This window comes from Hippopotamus amphibius, chromosome 17 (assembly GCF_030028045.1).
Source record: "Hippopotamus amphibius kiboko isolate mHipAmp2 chromosome 17, mHipAmp2.hap2, whole genome shotgun sequence".
In the NCBI taxonomy this organism is placed as follows: domain Eukaryota; kingdom Metazoa; phylum Chordata; class Mammalia; order Artiodactyla; family Hippopotamidae; genus Hippopotamus; species Hippopotamus amphibius.
This window is the reverse complement of record NC_080202.1, coordinates 35,405,834-35,423,974: the sequence shown is the minus strand read 5'-3', so window position 1 is coordinate 35,423,974 and position 18,141 is coordinate 35,405,834. Positions and strand designations below refer to the sequence as shown.

General features: G+C 59.6%; 1 protein-coding gene across 11 annotated transcripts in view; it reads left to right on the top strand.

Moving 5' to 3' along the window:
• The window catches only part of CACNA1G (calcium voltage-gated channel subunit alpha1 G), a 62,737-nt gene that overhangs the window by 27,455 nt on the left and 17,141 nt on the right, over positions 1-18,141 (top strand). For 3 of the 11 annotated variants that reach the window (XM_057715390.1, XM_057715395.1, XM_057715393.1), the window contains exons 10-25: positions 2,012-2,163; positions 2,977-3,162; positions 3,260-3,374; positions 3,454-3,609; positions 6,447-6,515; positions 7,976-8,060; positions 8,144-8,337; positions 9,135-9,566; positions 10,444-10,544; positions 10,766-10,889; positions 12,749-12,817; positions 12,954-13,138; positions 13,952-14,078; positions 15,561-15,686; positions 16,261-16,350; positions 16,925-17,117. In XM_057715390.1, the coding sequence (XP_057571373.1) occupies positions 2,012-2,163; positions 2,977-3,162; positions 3,260-3,374; positions 3,454-3,609; positions 6,447-6,515; positions 7,976-8,060; positions 8,144-8,337; positions 9,135-9,566; positions 10,444-10,544; positions 10,766-10,889; positions 12,749-12,817; positions 12,954-13,138; positions 13,952-14,078; positions 15,561-15,686; positions 16,261-16,350; positions 16,925-17,117 (2,404 nt within the window). Of the gene's footprint in view, positions 1-2,011; positions 2,164-2,976; positions 3,163-3,259; positions 3,375-3,453; positions 3,610-6,446; positions 6,516-7,975; positions 8,061-8,143; positions 8,338-9,134; positions 9,567-10,443; positions 10,545-10,765; positions 10,890-12,748; positions 12,818-12,953; positions 13,139-13,951; positions 14,079-15,560; positions 15,687-16,260; positions 16,351-16,924; positions 17,139-18,141 lie in introns of all 11 variants that reach the window. The other 8 variants (XM_057715399.1, XM_057715394.1, XM_057715391.1 and 5 more) reach the window with 4 other exon arrangements.

Below are 18,141 nucleotides of genomic sequence, written 5' to 3'. Positions count from 1 at the left end.
CACCTGCACTGTGTTCCCGCTGGAGGGGCCAAAGGTCCTGTCTCTCCGTGACCCCACTGACTAGGTCAGGTGGCACACCCGCACTCACAGTCTGGGGAGCAAATGTTCACTCGCGATCTGCTGGAGCAGCGGGCTGCGTGCCACGCTGGCCCCCACAGCCGCCACTCTCTCTCTGGACGGCTGGCTCTCTGCCCTGCCTGCTGGCCCTGGCTTTGCTCCCCAGACCCGCCTTTGGAGAGAATCCATGCGTGGGCTGAGAGCCTCTCTCCTTCTACGTAGCTGTTGAGCCCCCGAATGCCCCTCACGTGCCAGTCAGAAGGCCCTGCCTTCCAGCTCTTGCCTCTCCCACCCAGGCTGGCCACACAGATTGGGGCCATTAGGATACATTTGGTGGTGCCCAGGGCCTGGCTCCATGCTTGGGTGACCTGCCTGGGCAGCCGGCCAGATGAGGCAGCTGGGTACACAGGGGGAGGTGTCTGATGGACTAAGGGCTTCGTTTGGTTATTTAATTCAAACTTCTTGAGTAGCTACTATGGATCTTGGACTTTTGGGTGGTCAAGACACCTCATCGGGTGGGCAGTGGGCTCCAATGAGCCAGTCATATCTCACTTTGCAGCTGCAGCCCTCAGCCTGGCCAAGCCCCTCCCTTTCTGCTGAGACGTGGCTCATTCCCCGGCTTGACCCTGCGTTGCTTTCCCCTCCCCTCTGTCTGGAGGGACCCCCCTCACCCTCAGAGTTCGTTTCAAGTGCCGCCTCTCGACTAAGGCTTTCCCAGTGTGTTCCTCCCTCACCTTCTCTACCTTGAATTCCTGGATTTACTGTCTGGATAATTTATTTTGGCACCAAAACATCTAAGGCGTCTTGTGGTTATTCAGCTGTTTTGTGTGTGTACAACTTGTTTCCAGCTAGATTCTCTGTTCCTAGGAGGTAACGAGCATAGCCGGCATGTTTTTGCATACCCTGGGGGATTTCACAGTACCTGGTGGATTATACAGTAGGTACTTAATATTAAGAGGGAGGAGGTACTTAGTATTCTGTGCCAGAATAGCAGATGAAGTAGGATTTGTCATTAGTTCTAATGACCTCTTTAGGGTGTGTCCTCAGTCCCAATCCCAGACCCTGGGTAGGAGCATAAAAGTAATTACCTCCAGTGTTTTACATTTGACCAGAGAGGTTAAGGATCTTGCTGAAGGTCACACAGTGTGTTGATAGGATAGGCTGAGAATCAACCCGGGTGTCCTAGACCCAGGTAGCAGCTCCAGGTGCCACCTCATCTGTGACAGCCCTTCTTGGGGCCTCCCTTCTGCTCATCAGTGTGTTTGTGTGTGCATGCTTCTGCGCGTGTGCATGCATGTGTTGCATGTGTATACTTGTTCTTGTGCTTGCGTGCACATGAGTGTGTTGTGTGCACATGTATGCATTTGTGTGTGTTTGTGTGTGTGTATGCAGTACGTGCATGTCTGGAAGGAAGCAATGTCGCCAACAGCTGTCCAAGAGAATGCTGCCAAGTCTACAGAATAATTGTAGAGCACATGGGACTGTGCGTGTGGCTGTGTGACTGGGTATGTGTGTGAGGCCTTGGCATCACCCTCTAGTGTCGGCCAGCATTGATGCACTGCTGGCCTGGGCCTGCTGCGCTGATCCATGGCAGCACTGGACAGGATGGGTCTCGGAGCACCCAGTAGGAGGTGGGCAGAGCACACAGCATAGGCCGCCAGCAAGCCTCTGACCCCAGGATCTGAGACTGAGCTGAAAATGGCCAGGGGCTGGGGGCTTTGTGCAGTGGCCAGCCCTGAGTGCATTTTCTCATGGACCCTTGAGGGAGGGCCGTCCCCATTAGCCTGAGCATTCAGCACCACTGCTCCCCTCTCCCAGCCCTCCCCCACCCCTCCCCCTCACGCCCCAGCCTGCTGTTTGCTCTCCCGCTCTCCGTGCGGCCGAGTGTTTGGGAGGACTGGGATGAGGGCTCCGGGACAAGGCTCGGCTTCTCCATGCCCACCCTGCCCTGCAGCCTGAGGAGCTCACCAACGCCCTGGAGATCAGCAACATCGTCTTCACCAGCCTCTTTGCCCTGGAGATGCTACTGAAGCTGCTCGTATATGGTCCCTTTGGCTACATCAAGAACCCCTACAACATCTTTGATGGTGTCATCGTTGTCATCAGGTATGACGGCCCCTCTGCTGCCTCTGGCCCAAGGAATGCCTTCAGGGTAGGCTGGGGCGAGGAGCCACACAGCCTGCTCCTCTCGGGTGGAAGGATCTAGAATCAGGCCCCACTGACCCTCAGGCTCCCCACTCCCCAGCTGGGGACTCTCTGTGCCCCCACACCACACTGCACCCTCTCCCTAGGCCCTGCCTTGCTCACACCGAACATGGCCTCCCATCTGTTTTGGCTGGGCCCCTCTGAAGTCTCTGCTCTCATTTGCACTCCTTGTCCTCGACCCCACGCAGGCCTGGGGTGGGCAAGGACTGGGGCGTTGGCTTTGGAGAGGAGTTGGAGGAGGTGTAAGGCCCAGCCAGCTGTCCCTGCTTACAAAGTGTTCGGAGACTGTCACAGACCTCGCAGACCTTGGCAACTTGCTTTAGGGTTTCCAAAACCTGGGGAAAGTGCTCCACTGCTCCCCATCCACCAGCTCCCCGAGGCCCCCAGGCCCTGGGCCAGAACTGTTTTATTGCTTTTTGGAATTGGCTTTAGATTTCATTAGAAGAGAACAAAACAAACATTCCATAACTTGAGGCTGTGGCATCGGCCGATTGAGGGAGAGGACTGGCCTGGGGGGGAGGGTGGGGTGGGCTGGAGCTGTCACCCAGATCTTGGAGCTTCTGCCTGGAGGCCCAAGGGCCCCCTTGGTGCCTGCCTTCTCAGTGCTGGCCAGTCCAGACCCTCAGGTGCTGCTGGGCCCCCCCAGAGGGCAGGGCAGGAGAAGGGTGAGCACGCAGCGGGCTCAGGCTCCGGCCCCCGCCCCACCCCTTGCAGCGTGTGGGAGATCGTGGGCCAGCAGGGGGGCGGCCTGTCGGTGCTGCGGACCTTCCGCCTGATGCGGGTGCTGAAGCTGGTGCGCTTCCTGCCGGCGCTGCAGCGGCAGCTCGTGGTGCTCATGAAGACCATGGACAACGTGGCCACCTTCTGCATGCTGCTCATGCTCTTCATCTTCATCTTCAGGTGAGGGCAGGGCGGCAGCTGCGGCAGCGGGGACGGGGCCCGAGGGGCGGGGGCTGCCCGGGCCCTGATCGCCCTCTTGCGGCTCCTGTGTCTTCAGCATCCTGGGTATGCATCTCTTCGGCTGCAAATTTGCATCTGAGAGGGATGGGGACACGCTGCCGGACCGGAAGAATTTTGACTCCCTGCTCTGGGCCATCGTCACTGTCTTTCAGGTGCAAGGGTGACAGGGCAGGGTGGGCAGGGCGGTGGGGTGCCCTGGTGAAGGCCCTGACTCCCATCCTCGGCTGGCAGATCCTGACCCAGGAGGACTGGAACAAGGTGCTCTACAACGGGATGGCCTCCACGTCGTCATGGGCTGCCCTTTACTTCATCGCCCTCATGACCTTTGGCAACTACGTGCTCTTCAACCTGCTTGTGGCCATTCTGGTGGAGGGCTTCCAGGCAGAGGTAACCCCCTGCCCTCAGCAGTCCACTCCCAGGAGGAATCGGCTGCCCCGCTGGAGCGCTGGTGTCCTGGGAGGTTCTTCAGGAAGCACCCTTCAGACTAGGCTGGGGAACTAGGGGTGGGTGGTTCTGGGTTTCAGGCAGCCCCTCGGCGCTCGAGAGACGTGGTGGTTGTGGGGGGAGTGTCCCTGGATCCAAGGTTAGCTGCCTGCCGAGTGGGCTTCCCCCACAAAGTCGGCCAGACTCTTCCCCAGAGAGCCGGACAAGATGAGTGTTGGCACACTGTACAGCTGGATCCCTGAGCACAGGTGCCCTCAGGGACATCTGGAGGGAACCCATCTGAGCCGAGGCGGGGGTGGGGAAGCTTGCCTGCAAGTCATCTGAACTTAGGCTGAGCTAGTGAAGATGCCACCAGCACTGGGGCAGGACTGAGCTGCCCAGGGTGAGAAATGAGCCCAATTAGCTGCGGACATGGCAGAGATGAGCGTCCTATTTCCAGCCCAGGCTCCATCACCTTTGTCACAGGCAGCGTCACCAATTAATATTGATTTACCTTGATCCCGCCCTTGCCCTGCCAGGACGCGGCTTCTGCCTGAAGGGCTCCACCCTGCTCTGTTCCCTCAGCTCAGCCCGTCTTCCCACCAGAGCCCCAGGCCCAGCCCACATCCCAGCACCTAGCACAGGGCAGGTCAACTCAACCTAGAAATGCTCCAGGTTGGGTGTGGAGATGCTCTCGGTCCAGTTCTCTCCGGGTGACCCGGATGGAATCTCCCGCTGTGGCCTGGTCTATAAATATCCAGCACATGGTGGAAAAACAAAAATCTATTTTCTGACTCTTTCCCAGCCTTGCGAGGGAGGGCTGTTCCCCGTGGGCTGGGCTGAGCTGATGGGTGCGGGCGTATCTCTCCCACACCGGCCTCCTCCTGTTGTGATTCCTAGTTACTCCTTATCGCATTTCCTCCCTGGTGGCAGCGCGGGCAGCAGGTGGGGGAGGGGTAGCAGGTGGGGGAGGCAGGCCCTGCCTTTGTTGGTGGCTGGGCCTCTTGATGGGAGGGAGCGACATTGGTACTCTCCCTGCAACAGGACGTTTATTTGGGGTTTCCCTGGGGCCTGAAGAGTTCAGGGATGCCCACATGCTCCCACAAGAGTCCGGGTCTATAATGGGTACCCACCTCTCGGCCACGGCCCTTGGCCTGTGGGAGGAGGAGCGGGGTGGGGATGGGGGTCCTTCGGCCCCTTCCAACCACAGCTCCTACAGCTAAGATTCCCTCAGAAAACTTCCCGTGGAACTCTGTGGAAATGGAAAACATCCCAGGCCTACTTCCCTCCCTCAAGTGGCCATTCAGCAGTCTTGGAGATGCCCAGCACAGGCAGCCCCCTCCCCATCACTGGTCCTTCCCACAGACACCTTGTTAAACTAAGAGCCATTGAGCTGACCTGGTTGCTAGGCAGCGGCAAAGTCTGCGTGTGGGAATGGAGAGCAGCCTGGCCTTTGGGACCGGCCTGGTCACTCTGGCCCCGCTGGGGGCTGGGGGCTGCCCTAGCAGGAGGGGTTGGCCAGGGCCCGGGGCCATACCTTCCTCGACAAGTGCTTGGGAGCGGGTCTCACTCAGGGCATGATGCTTTGGGTCTGGGGTGGAATGGAGAGAGAATTTCAGGATCAGCCCCTCTCCATGGGGGTGGGCAGCGACATGGCCCCGAGGTACCTGTGTGAGGAGCTGGACCGCCTGCTCACCGCCCTGTAAATCCCTGGATCGGGGAGGGGGGGGCTGGTCACTCAATTCCAGTGACCTGGGCACCTCCGGAGGCACCTGCCCTCAACTATACTGTTTCGGGGGCACACATGTGGTTCTGAGGGAGCCCCACAGCCTGGCAGAAGAGGCTGGCTTTTGCTATGGTGATGACCTGCTTTTTTACAAATGAGACAACCTACCTCAGTGGAAGCAGTGGCTGCCCCCATTTGTTGGGCATCACCAGCAGGAGGCCTCAAGGGTGGCCCCCTGCTGGCCTTGCCACCCTGCCGAGAGGTAGGAGGGGGTCGCCCAGGGGCCCGGGCAAGCTGGGCTGCTGATCTCCTGACTTGCAGGGGGCAGCGCCCTGACTCTCTGTGTGTTTATCATCTGCACACTTAATTAAATGAACAGGCAGCAGGCCCTGTGTGAGGCCGTTAACTGATATCAAACAACATCGTAGCCGTCATCCCAGTGTTACTTGTCACATCCCATCCCAGTAGGAGCGTTCTGATTTGGAGTTAGGAGCTGGGAGGCCTGGTTTTGCTCCTGGCCTTTCGTCTCCTCCCCCGCCTCTGACTCTCATCCACTCCTCCTTCCTACCCTCCCTGCCCACTGCTTCAGAGCCAGTGAGAGGTGAGCTGGAGACTCAGGTATGAGGCCCAGATGCATCTCTTATTCTCTGTATGACTTGGGGCAGTTTTCTTAACGTCTCCAAACCACAGGAGCTTCCTCTAAGATGGTGCTGGCTCTACCTCCTTCCCACCTGGGGAGGAGGTAAGCTAGTGTTAATGAAGCGGGTTTGCACGCCCCCAGTGAATGGTAGCTGCTATTATTAGGATTAGTGGGGGGCTCGGTCTCCTTCCCTGCCCTTGTTCCCATCTGTGGCCTCTGCCCTCACCCTTCAGATTCATTCTGGCTCCAGGGCCTATGGCTGAATTCTGGAAGGCCATTCTGTCCCCTTTCTTCTCCTCTCCCATCCCATGTCTCATTTCCCCCATCGTTGGGTTTGCACCCCTCCTCTTCTTCCTCCTCTTTCTACGTTGCTGCTGTTTGAAAGCCCGGCGCCTGTAACCAGCGCCCGTCCCCTGCCTCCCCCTCTCCCTGTAGGAAATCAGCAAACGGGAAGATGCGAGTGGACAGTTAAGCTGTATTCAGCTGCCTGTCGACTCCCAGGGGGTAGGTATGCGATCCCGGGTCAGCATGCCCCCCGTGCCCCACGCCCCACTCTGCCTCCGTGTCTGTGCTCGTGTTCACGCTCAGCTGCTGTGCAACCTGTGGTGGCCGTGGTGGTCCTTGGTGTTGTGAGGTTTGCTTTGATTTTAAGTCCCTTCCCCCTCGAGGACATTGAGGGGAGGGCCTCCTTGCCTCTGCCCTGGTCACCTGCAAAGAGCATGGATCTGTCCCGCCAGACCAGTGGGCGGGCCGGAAACGGAAGGGACTTAGAATCCTCTGTGTGCACGTGTGTGGTGCACCTCGTGTGCGTGCCTCCTCTGCGGTCCGCAAGGAGTCTGAGTCATCAGGCCTCGGTGAGGTGGGGATCTGTGGCTGCAGACGGTGCTCCCCCATCTCTCTCCCCTCCTCCTTGCCTTAAGCCCCTGTTGGAGACCCCACAAGCTGCCTGAGCTCAGAACAAGTCTTTGGAGGATGTGGGGGTGGGTATGCCTCTTGTCAGAGTGTACCAGAATTTTAAATCTGCTTCCATGTCTCTGGTGCCTTGACCACCCAGGAGGTCCAGCAGGTACTCAGGGGCTGGCTCCTCCTCTGGCCCCCTGCACTGAGCCTGTGCCCTGCTGTTTCCTGCACTGGCACCAGAATTCGGGGCAAAGCCAGGATTCCCGTGGGACCCCATGGTGCTACACATCATAAGCAGCCCCCTGGAGATCCCACTTGATAATTAAAGGCCTCGTTAGGGATGTAAACTGAGTTAATGAAAATGATCCCCTGAGATGCCAATTACGCAATATTTGTGTCCTTATCAAAAGTAGCAATCAAGTATTTCTTAATAACTTCTTGAGGAGAAGTGTGTAATTACTGGGGAACCTACTGACCTGCTAAGGAGGAAGAAAAAACTGTCCCAGAGACAGGGAGAGAGGTAAAAACAGGGCCAGGGGAGGAGGCGGGGGCTTGGGGAAGATGGAGGGAAGAAGTAAAGGGACGGAAGTGGCATCCTTGGGCTGAGCTGCTCTGTCTGGGGTCCTTCAATTTCTCTCTGGGGTCCTCAGGTCTGAGGCTCAGGGGAGGGCAGTCATGGAGGGAAAGCAGAGGGCACAAGTGGCCTCTGCAACTGAGGCTCCAGTGACCACTTCACTCAGGTCCCCAGCTCCCTCTGGCCTGTGCCACTTGCCTACCTGGCTGGCCCCTCTCCCCTCAGCCATACTTGGAGCCAGTCCCAGCCAGGATGGCTGTGCTGTGGGCTCTGGGATAGCCATGGCCTTCTCTGAGGCGCAGAGGCCCTTGGGAGCTCTGGGGCCCAAGCCTGGGTGGTCTGGCCTGAGCCAGTGCATGCCTTGTGCCGTGGTTGCTGGTTCCTTGTGGCCTATATGTGGTGCGTGCGTGTGAAGACAGGGAGACCTCGGTACGTCCCACCAACCCCTGCCCGTCCAGGTTCCTGACGGCCTGCTGCTGTCCCACCCTAGGGAGATGCCACCAAGTCTGAGTCGGAGCCTGATTGCTTCTCGCCCAGCCTGGATGGCGATGGGGACAGGAAGAAGCACCTGGCCTGTGAGTATCTCTCCGTGGGTGTCGCCCCTGGCTCTAGGCCAGCCTTGAGTGGACGCAGGCTCTCTCCCTCTCTCGCCCTGCAGTGGTGTCTCTGGGGGAGCACCCGGAGCTGCGGAGGAGCCTGTTGCCCCCTCTCATCATACACACAGCCGCCACGCCCATGTCATTGCCCAAGAGCTCCAGCACTGGCCTGGCCGAGGTTCTGGGCCCTGCCTCCCGCCGCACCAGCAGCAGTGGGTCGGCTGAGCCAGGGGCACCCCACGAGATGAAGTCACCGGTAGGGGGTGCATGTGTGGGCCCAGCCATGGGAGATGTACAGACATTAGGAGGGGAGAGAGGTGGAACAGACGGGCCCAAAGAGACAGCCCCTGAGCTGCAGGCTAGACAAGGCCCAGTGGGCGTCAGTAGGGCTGGTAATGCAGGTAGGCCCAGGAGCCCTGGCCTTGGGGGCAAAAGAGCAGGGTTCTAATTCTACTTCTTCTCTTCTCCAATTGTCCTTGAGTGAGACTTATTTCCCTTTGTAAAATGGGAGGTCCCTACCTCCTTAATACCTCATCTTAATAACAGCAAACCCCAACCAGTTACTGATTCTGTGCCAGACACTGTTCTAGACATTGCTTATAAGTGTTCTAAATGCATGTAATCCTCACAGCAACCCTCTGGTAGGTACCAATATGATCCCCATTTTTCAGATGGGGACCTGAGTCTCAGATTGCCAAAGTGATCTATGGGGAGCTCCACAGTGAGCAGGAAACAGAGCTAGCATTTTAATCCAGGAGGTTGATGTCAGGGCCCATGCTCTCACTGTGATTTTATACTGCCACTCAACCAAATGACAAATAGGTGCTAGGGTCATATCTCTTTTACAGATGAGGAACTGAAGCACAGAGAGGTTTAGTGACTTGCCCAAGGTCACACAGCTGGTGTGAGTCCAGGCATCCAGGTCCAGGGCTCCTGCTCACACCTCTATACCTGATGTGATGCCAGGGAGGCTCACAGGAGCCAGGATGCATGTGAAGGGGTGCAGGGCCATGAGGTCCTGGCTGAGACCACTCTCTTCTGCTCACCCCCCAGCCAAGTGCCCGCAGCTCCCCACACAGTCCCTGGAGTGCAGCGAGCAGCTGGACCAGCAGACGCTCCAGCCGGAACAGCTTGGGCCGCGCCCCCAGCCTGAAGCGGAGGAGCCCAAGTGGGGAGCGGCGGTCCCTGTTGTCAGGCGAGGGCCGGGAGAGCCAGGATGAGGAGGAAAGCTCGGAAGAGGAGCGTACCAGCCCAGTGGGCAGTGACCGCCGCCACAGGGGCTCCCTGGAGCGGGAAGCTAAGAGCTCCTTTGACCTGCCGGACACACTGCAGGTGCCTGGGCTGCACCGCACCGCCAGTGGCCGCAGCTCGGCCTCTGAGCACCAGGACTGCAATGGCAAGTCGGCCCCGGGACGCCTGACCCGGGCCCTGCGGCCCGACGGCCCCCCACTGGATGGGGACGATGGCGATGACGAGGGCAACTTGGTGAGGCCCCTGTGGGCACAGTGACCTCTCACCCCGACCTTGAGCTGGGGGAGCTGTGCCTGACCTGGGGCCGGGCTGGACAACCTCTCCCGGTTGTACGGCATTCAGGGAGTAACCATCACGCCCAAGGGATCTCAAGGGGTGTCGTCCCTGAAGCCAAGTCCAAACAACCCCCTTCTCCCTCGGCCCACCCCACCGAGCCCCAGCTCCTCATCGTGCCCGGGGCTGCGGCTCTGCATCCTTGGTGGATGAGAATGGCTTTGGGCAGATGTGTATGAATCTTTCATGGCCCTTCCCCTGTGACTCAGGAAGACCCATCACTCATCTCTCCAAACTGATGATGCCCTCTTCTGTCCCCCTCTCTCATCTCAACCTCATCACAAGCCTTGATTTCACACCCGCTTTTACCCATTCACCCTTTTTCCAGCCTCCTCACCACCACCTTAAACCAAGGGATGGGGCTCAGGGACCCAGGACCTCAGGGTTAGCATGTGAGAAGGGGCCAGTGTCTCCTCATCTCAGGTGTGTCTTTGAACAGGCAGCTGTGATGCAGATAATGTTTGATAATTGATGTGGTTTCCAAGCCCAGGGGGGAGGGGAGGAGGGAAGGCAGGCAGGGGGCTGGGCTGGAGGCAGAGGTGGGAAGAGAGGAGGGCCTGGGGTAAGCGAGGGGCTGAGGAGATGAAGGAAGTGAGGCATGCTCAGGGACTGAGACAGGGCTTTGGGGAGATGGGGAGGTGGTTTTAGGAATACAGGAAAAGAAGCCAGACAGAGGGCCAGGCCAGACTGGGAGTGAGGGCCATGGAGCTGCTGAGGAACAAGGGATCAGGAACTTGGAGGCCTGGCCCTGCTCACACCCTGGGCCACCCTTCTACAGAGCAAAGGGGAACGGATGAGAGCGTGGGTCCGAGCGCGGCTGCCTGCCTGCTGCCTGGAGCGAGACTCTTGGTCTGCCTACATCTTCCCTCCTCAGTCAAGGTCAGCAAGGGGGTCCCTGACCTGTACCCCAGCCTCTCATTCTCATGGGAAATTCTCCTGTGACTCCATCCCAGGGATGCTACAAGTGCCCCCTGACACAGGGGCGAGTGAAAGCGGGACCTTGGGCTGGGAGGGCCCAGGATGGGTAGGAACTAGGCAATGCCGCTCACTGTCATCCTGCCCGGCGCCCCCAATCAGCCTTTGCCTCTGTCCCGGAGCAGGTTCCGCCTCCTGTGTCACCGAATCATCACCCACAAGATGTTCGACCACGTGGTCCTCGTCATCATCTTCCTCAACTGCATCACCATCGCCATGGAACGCCCCAAGATCGACCCCCACAGCGCTGTGAGTCACTGGGGCTGGCGCAGCGGCCGCTGAGCGCCTGCTTGGTGCCTGGCCCTCCCGGGTTAGCAGGTTAGCACCCACGAAGCGGGCCAGGCAGGCAGAGAGGCCCAGAGAGACACAGAGGCAGGGAGCCAGGAATCTCCCTGAGTCTGACCCGTGCAACCGGTGCCCCAGGGTGCCTCCCTTGTCCCCCGCCGGCCTCCATTGCCCTTCTGTGACACAGCAGCCCGCTGAGGGAGTGGGCCTTGCTCCTCGCCTGGGGAAAAGTGAGTTGCATTGCACCCGGCTATTTGCAGATGGCCTGCTCTCGTGTGCTGGGGCCTTCTGAGGCCGTGTGTGAGTCCGTGAGGGTCACAGTGATGCCCACAGCGCGGGTGGCCGTGGCCGGGCGGCGTGGCGGTGGGCCTTCGTCTTACCAGGACCCGCGCACTGATGGGGCGGCATCCTGCCCGGCCGACCCCGTGGGCGATGCCGTGTGGGGGAGGGAAGCGGCCCTTCGCTCCTCTGGGTCCTGCTGGGCCACAAACAAGTAGGGTTTCAGGGGCGTTTGGAGGTGTATTGGTCAATTCTGCTTGGCTGTGAAGCTGCCAGTCCTCCTCAGAAGCAGAGGAGAGGCCACCGGCCTGAGTATGTGGACATCCTCCCCCCGGCCTGACCTCTTCACGAGGGGCGCAGCCGGTCCTGGGAGCTCCCTCTCCCCAGCCTGGCATCACAGCTTGTCCTCTCCACGATGGGCCGGGTCCTAGGACGGTGGGTGGGTTGCCTCTCGTGGCATCGTGTACCGCTAGCGTGGAGGGGGCCCCCACCCGGCCCTGCCGCCTCCCACACCACTCTTCCGTTCTCAGTGTTGCTGGGGCTTCTGTTTTCCATTAGGGTGGGCCGCAGCCAGGCCGGCGGGGGGTGGGGGTGCTAGTGGAGGGAGCCTGGGGAGCGGAGGGGCCATCCTGGGAACAGGTGAGAGAGCACAGCACTGGGGCCCCCCACCCTTGGGGCTTGTGTGCGTGGAGCAACGTTGGCCGGTCACCCTGGCCCCTCGTCTGCCTCCTGCCGCGGGCCCTGCCGCAGACCTCTCCGTGGCCATGTCTCTCCCCCACTTTCCCACTCTGCCCCTCCACCTCTAGCTCGTCGCACATGTGCTTCTCCCACTCCCCTTTCCCTGCTTCTCGCTCCCTCTGACACGCACGCGTTGCCCGCTGCCTCTGCAGCTCTCTCCACCCTCTCCTGGCCACCAAATGGTGGCATCAGCCCACAGACATCAGGGGATCAGGTCGCCTTCTTTCCTGCCCTGCTTCCCCCTATGCCTGGCATAAACACGGTGCCTGGGGATGCGCAGCGTGCACGCAGGCTCCCAGATTGCCCTGCGGCTCCATTTCTGGGGCACGCAGCAGGAGAGCAAGTACGGGGAGCAGAGGAGAGTAGGCTGGGGCGACAGGAGATCAAGCGAAATCCTGCTCCAGTCTGAAGAAAGGCATCCGTGAACAGGGCCTGAGCTATGGGGCTCGGATGACAGCGCTGTGGTGGGGATCACGTTCCCCTCAAGGCCGCGCCTGGAGGCGGGCGGGGGGGCCGTTCTGTTCAGGGGCGAGCGTGGGGCTGTGCCCCGAGCTGCAGCGGAGTCGGGGGCTTGACGCTGGCTCTGCGTGTGTGTGTGTGTGCGTGCGCGCACGCGCGCCGCCTGCACGTGTGTGTGTGTGTTGGGGGGGGCTGGTGGGAGAGCAGGAAGAAGATTGTCTGCACTGTTGAGAAGAGTGGGGGGGTTTTGTTCTCAGTCAAACATTGGGGGCAGTTCCTGGCTACTGTGTGCAGAGCAGACCAAGGAGGGGGTCCCAGTGGCAACACCTTCCTGCTCTCTCTTACAGGAACGCATCTTCCTGACCCTCTCCAATTACATCTTCACCGCAGTCTTTCTGGCTGAGATGACAGTGAAGGTGATGGGGGGGTCGGCATTGGTTTGGAGCCACCTGGATCCCTGGGGGGGTGGAGAGCCTGGGCACCAGAGGGAGGACAGGGCTGGGGACTGATCACAGGGAGGCAGCAGTGCGGGTGATGCCCGGGTGTCCGCAGGTGGTGGCGCTGGGCTGGTGCTTCGGGGAGCAGGCCTACCTGCGCAGCAGCTGGAACGTGCTGGACGGGCTGCTGGTGCTCATCTCCATCATCGACATCCTGGTGTCCATGGTCTCGGACAGCGGTACCAAGATCCTGGGCATGCTGAGGGTGCTGCGGCTGCTGCGGACGCTGCGCCCGCTCAGGTGCCCCCGCCGGGCACGCCCCGACAGCCAGCATCCCACCTGCCCCTGCTTCCTGCCTGTGACCCCAGGGGGAACCTTGTCCCCCACTCCAGACATCACCTCTCACTTGGTTTAACTGTGGCGCCAGTCGTCTCCCTCCACAGGCATCCCCTCAGTGACCCGCCATGTGACATACTCCTGCGGGGCACAGTACAAGGGGCCATAGAGAGGCTCCTCATGTCCTTCAGCGGCAGCTCACCCTTGGGCAGTACTCTCGGGGTGACGCTTGGCCCTCCCTGTGAAGTGACAGACTCTGTTTCCTGCTTCCCCCCTCTCCTCCCCATCCCAGGGACGACCCACCAGGTATCTAGCAGGGGATCCGCCCTGTCAGGAAACGCTCCCCAATAAGACAATCACCCCGACCCCTACCCCAGAGTCAGAAATGTCCTTGGGTGGAGACGTGGATGGGGCGGATACCGACTGACCAGTGAGGTTGTCCTGGCTGTGATAATCCACCTCGCCACCCCTTCCCTCCCTGCCTGCCCTCTGTGTGCTCCGCACAAGTTTATCTTCCTGTCCCCACAACACACTGCATCCCTGGGTTGAGTCATCACCCCAGCCCCATCAGGTAATACTTTGACATCCTGGCAGTAGAGGTGGAGGTGTGGGGTGGATGGGGGTGTCTGCACTGTGAGCCCAGAAAGTCAACCTCTTCCCTCCACAGAGCCCAGGATGGGGACCAGTGAGCCAAGAGGGGAGGGGGTGGCAAGTAGGACAAGGGGCAAAGCAGTGTCTGAGCCGGGAAGCCCTCTCACCGCCTGCCTCCTTCCCCAGGGTCATCAGCCGGGCGCAGGGGCTGAAGCTGGTGGTGGAAACGCTGATGTCCTCGCTGAAGCCCATTGGCAACATAGTGGTCATCTGTTGTGCCTTCTTCATCATTTTTGGCATCCTGGGGGTGCAGGTTTGTGGGGGCCCGGAGCCAGCGGTCAGCAGAAACCTGAGGAGTGGCCTTCCTCTTGGCCCCTGGATGCTGTGGCTCCAGGTGCTGCCACCACCTTTATCCCAGAGAAGAGTAAATAGGGATGCTTCCCTCAAAGCCCGAGGCCTCAGGCCCCTTTGGAGAAAACTGGGAGCCTGGAAGAGGCCACCAAGGCGGGAGGGCCTCGAGGGGCTCTGGCCAGTGCCCGTGCAAGCTGCCACTCTGCCCCGTCATGCACCGCTCTGCGCGCAGATGCTGGCCTTGGCCCACAGTCTGCTCAGGGATCCCCTCCCTTCCTTCCCTGTTGGAGCGGGTGGGCTGCAGGCCAGGCCTGGGGATCCAGGGCCCAGACAGCTGGGCCAGGTTAGCAGCGAGCTGGCATGCAGGCGGGTGCAGACCCCAGACGAGGCAGGAAGTGGGGGCTGCTGGGGAAACTTGGCCTCTGGCCCGGGGAGGGAACTTGGCTTTGGAGAAAAAAGAAAGGGAGCTGCCTGCAGGATTCAGCAGGCAGCTTCAGGAGCCAGGGGAGCCCCTCCATCCTGCTTTTCCAGAGCACCACGCCCCCACACCGCCCCAGGTTCCAGATGTTTCGTCTGCAGCATAGATGGCTGGCTGTTGGGCCAGAGGGAGCTCCTGGTTGGCTACCCCACTCCCTATCCCTTGCTTTGGCTTCTTGGGGTATCCACTCTGGGGATACCCCCACCCCCTGGGGAGGGAGTATTCTTGGGTTTCCTCAAATTCTCTGGCTCCAGAGACCAGGCTAGGTCACTTTTGCCAAGGCTGTGTGGTGCCTCTCTGCACACCCGGTGCCACTTCCCCTTCCCTCACTTCTGGACCGCTTAGGCCCCCTGGTCCTCCTGTCCCTCAGATCCCCTCCCCACAGTCATAGCCCGGTGTGTTCTGAAGTGAGGGTGAGCTTTCCAGTCAGAGAGACCTGAGCTCGAGCCCCCCTTCCACCACCTACTTGTTGTATGACCTTAGTGAGTGAATTCACTTCTCTGAGCCGGAGTTTTCCTCATCTGTTAAGTTGGGTCCGTCATACCTAGCCCGCGCCCACCATTCAGCCAGACCCCTTGGCCCTCCCCCAGAGTGTCTGACTCATTGGGTCGAGGGGAGTCCTAAGAATTTGTATTTTTAGCACGTTTCCAGATGATGATGCTGGTCCAAGGACCCCACTTGGAGAAGCACGGGCCCCCTCTTTGTAAAAAATGAATGACTGTAACCCTCCTTCCACCCTTTCCCAGTGTCCTCCCCAAGGACCTTTCCTTCCTCTCCAGGGCCTCTGCTCCAAGGAGTCCCAAGGAAGGGTGCCTGCAGGGGAGCTTCCAGTCAGTGTTTCTCTGACCTGACCGAGCACCCGGCCCTCACTCAGGATGTGCTCGGAGCTCTTAGGCCCCAGGGTTGGTCTGGGCTTCCTGTATTCACAGCTCACTTCTCTCTGTCTCCGGGTATGTGTGTGTTCAGCTCTTCAAAGGGAAGTTCTTCGTGTGCCAGGGTGAGGACACCAGGAACATCACTAACAAGTCTGACTGTGCTGAGGCCAGTTACCGGTGGGTCCGGCACAAGTACAACTTTGACAACCTTGGCCAGGTGAGCCCCAGGCTCCAAGGTGGAGGTGGGAGTGGTGGCAGGAGTCTGGGGAGGACGAAGTCCATGCTTAATGATGCACTCAGGGCAACTGGCTCGCCTGTGTTTCATCAGCTAGTGAATGGGTCCTAGTGGGAGCTCCTTGGGGGGAGTAGAGAGGATGCAGTGAGTTGACGTGTGTATCTGCTTAGCACAGTACAAAGTGCAGGCATACTGTCAGGACGATTCTTTTTCTTACCCCACATTCACAGAAACAGAAATGTAGAAATTGAAATAGCTGGCTCAGTTTTGCTGGTTTATTTCCCTGCCCCACCCTGGTTTTGGTTTGTGGAGTTCCAGGATTCTGGAGTCCCTTGCTCTACCTGGCTGAGGTCATCTCCCACGGCTCTTCTGGCTTCATAGCAGCATGGAGCTTTGGGACAGAGAGCTCTCCCGGGGCCTGGACTGTGACTCCAGCATAACCTCTGAAGGCCGAGGGTACCCCGAGCTACTGCCAGGAGGTGTTTTGGGGGGAAATGGTGGTGGCTTGGCCACACATCCTAGGTTTCAAGTGGTTCTTTCCTCCCCTTCCCCCCAGGCCTTAATGTCCCTGTTCGTGCTGGCCTCTAAGGATGGCTGGGTGGATATCATGTACGATGGGCTGGATGCTGTCGGTGTGGACCAGCAGGTAGGGCTGAGGTGGGCAGGACCCATCTTTGGACTCAGGTCCCTCACCATGGGCCAGCTCCAGGTGTGATGGGAGTAGGCACTGGGCAGAAAGACAGCAAGGCAGGTTGGCAAAACACCATTCAAGAGGCATCATCTCCACAGCAGAGGCTGTAACTGGTGGCCGGAGGGCAAATCCGGTCATGTTTTATTGGCTTGCAACATATTTACATTGTTTTGAATTAGTGGTAAACAGTTAAAACTGGACAAATCTCACATGAAAATCCAGATTTGGGCCTGCTCAGGAGAAGTCCAAAGATCTGGAAACACTGGGCTTGCATTCCCAAAGGGCAGGAGTCAGCTGAAGCAAAGAAGCAGCTGCTGCCCCTCTTGGAGAGAACGTCCACTCTCCACTCCGCCACCGTCCCCACCCTTCCCACAGCCTAACACCAGACCCACATCACTCATTCACATCAGCCGCCAGGGCCGTGTCGCTGAGTGTGTAGGCCCCGCCTGAAGGAGCCCAGGCTGTGGGGCAGCCCTCGTGACGGTTCCCTCGGGCTAATGTCTCTGCTCGTCCCTGCTGCTCCCGCCAGCCCGTCATGAACCACAACCCCTGGATGCTGCTGTACTTCATCTCGTTCCTGCTCATCGTGGCCTTCTTCGTCCTGAACATGTTCGTGGGCGTGGTGGTGGAGAACTTCCACAAGTGCCGGCAGCACCAGGAGGAGGAGGAGGCCCGGCGGCGGGAGGAGAAGCGTCTACGGAGACTGGAGAAAAAGAGAAGGAGTAAGGAGAAGCAGATGGCTGGTCGGTAGTCTTTCCACATCTCTCTGAGTCATCCTTGACCTTGGCCTTGCGACTGTAGGGGGCGAGGGGCTGGGGCTGGGGCAGGGAGAAGATGCTCCCGCCCCCTCCCCACCTCCTTCCCCTCGAGAGCATGGCAGCCTTCAGAGCCTGCATGACGCACACCACTTCAGCCCTGGGGGGCAGGGGAGCCAGCGCCCCCCGGGGCTCCCGGTCTCAGCATCGTGCTTCCCCAGACCATGCCTGGTGGGAGCTGACGCATGGGCCCTCCCTGCTCAACTCTGAGAGGGGCCTCATGCCGTGCCGGTGCCCAGCGACCCCAGGCTTGGCCCAAGTGTCAGCCTTGCCTGCCTCAGGGTTGGCGAGCGGTCGTCTTCAACCTGTGGCCACCCAGTGTCTGTCACTGCTGGGCAAGGCCTCGGCAGACCCTGCAGAGGGACCGCGGTGTGAGCGAACCCCAGAGCCCTCCTTCCTCCACATCTCCAGCAAAACTCCCTGGCTTCCCGACTGTCCTTTTTTTTACCAAGCTGTACAAAAAGACTCCCCCAGCGCAGGGAAGCTCTGAGGTCACAGAAACGCCAAGCTCATGACCGTCTTCAACATCTCTTGCCATTGGCCGGGTGAGGCCTCCACCCCAGCCCTCCTCATGCTCTCATGCCATGGGCAGGCCAAGACTAAGCGAAAGATACCCAGATTCCAGGGAGGACGCGGGGGTCATAGGCGTGCAGGTCCTGTTGTTGCCCCGTGTGTCTCTAGGTCTGTCTGTACGTGGCACCCCTTCCTGTCTTCCGGGCTCCTGCCTGTCAGTCTGGTACTCGGCAGTCTGTGTGACTCTCCCTCAGTCTCCGCCCACGTCTCTCTAAGTGTCTTTATGTGTGGGTTTCTCTAAGCCTTTGTGTGTCTGTCTCTGTCTGGTCTGCGGGTTTCCCCTCCTCTCTCCGCCCTTTCACAAACCATCTTTCCTATGCCGCCGATAAGATGTGCACGGTGCTCTGAGTTTTCCCTT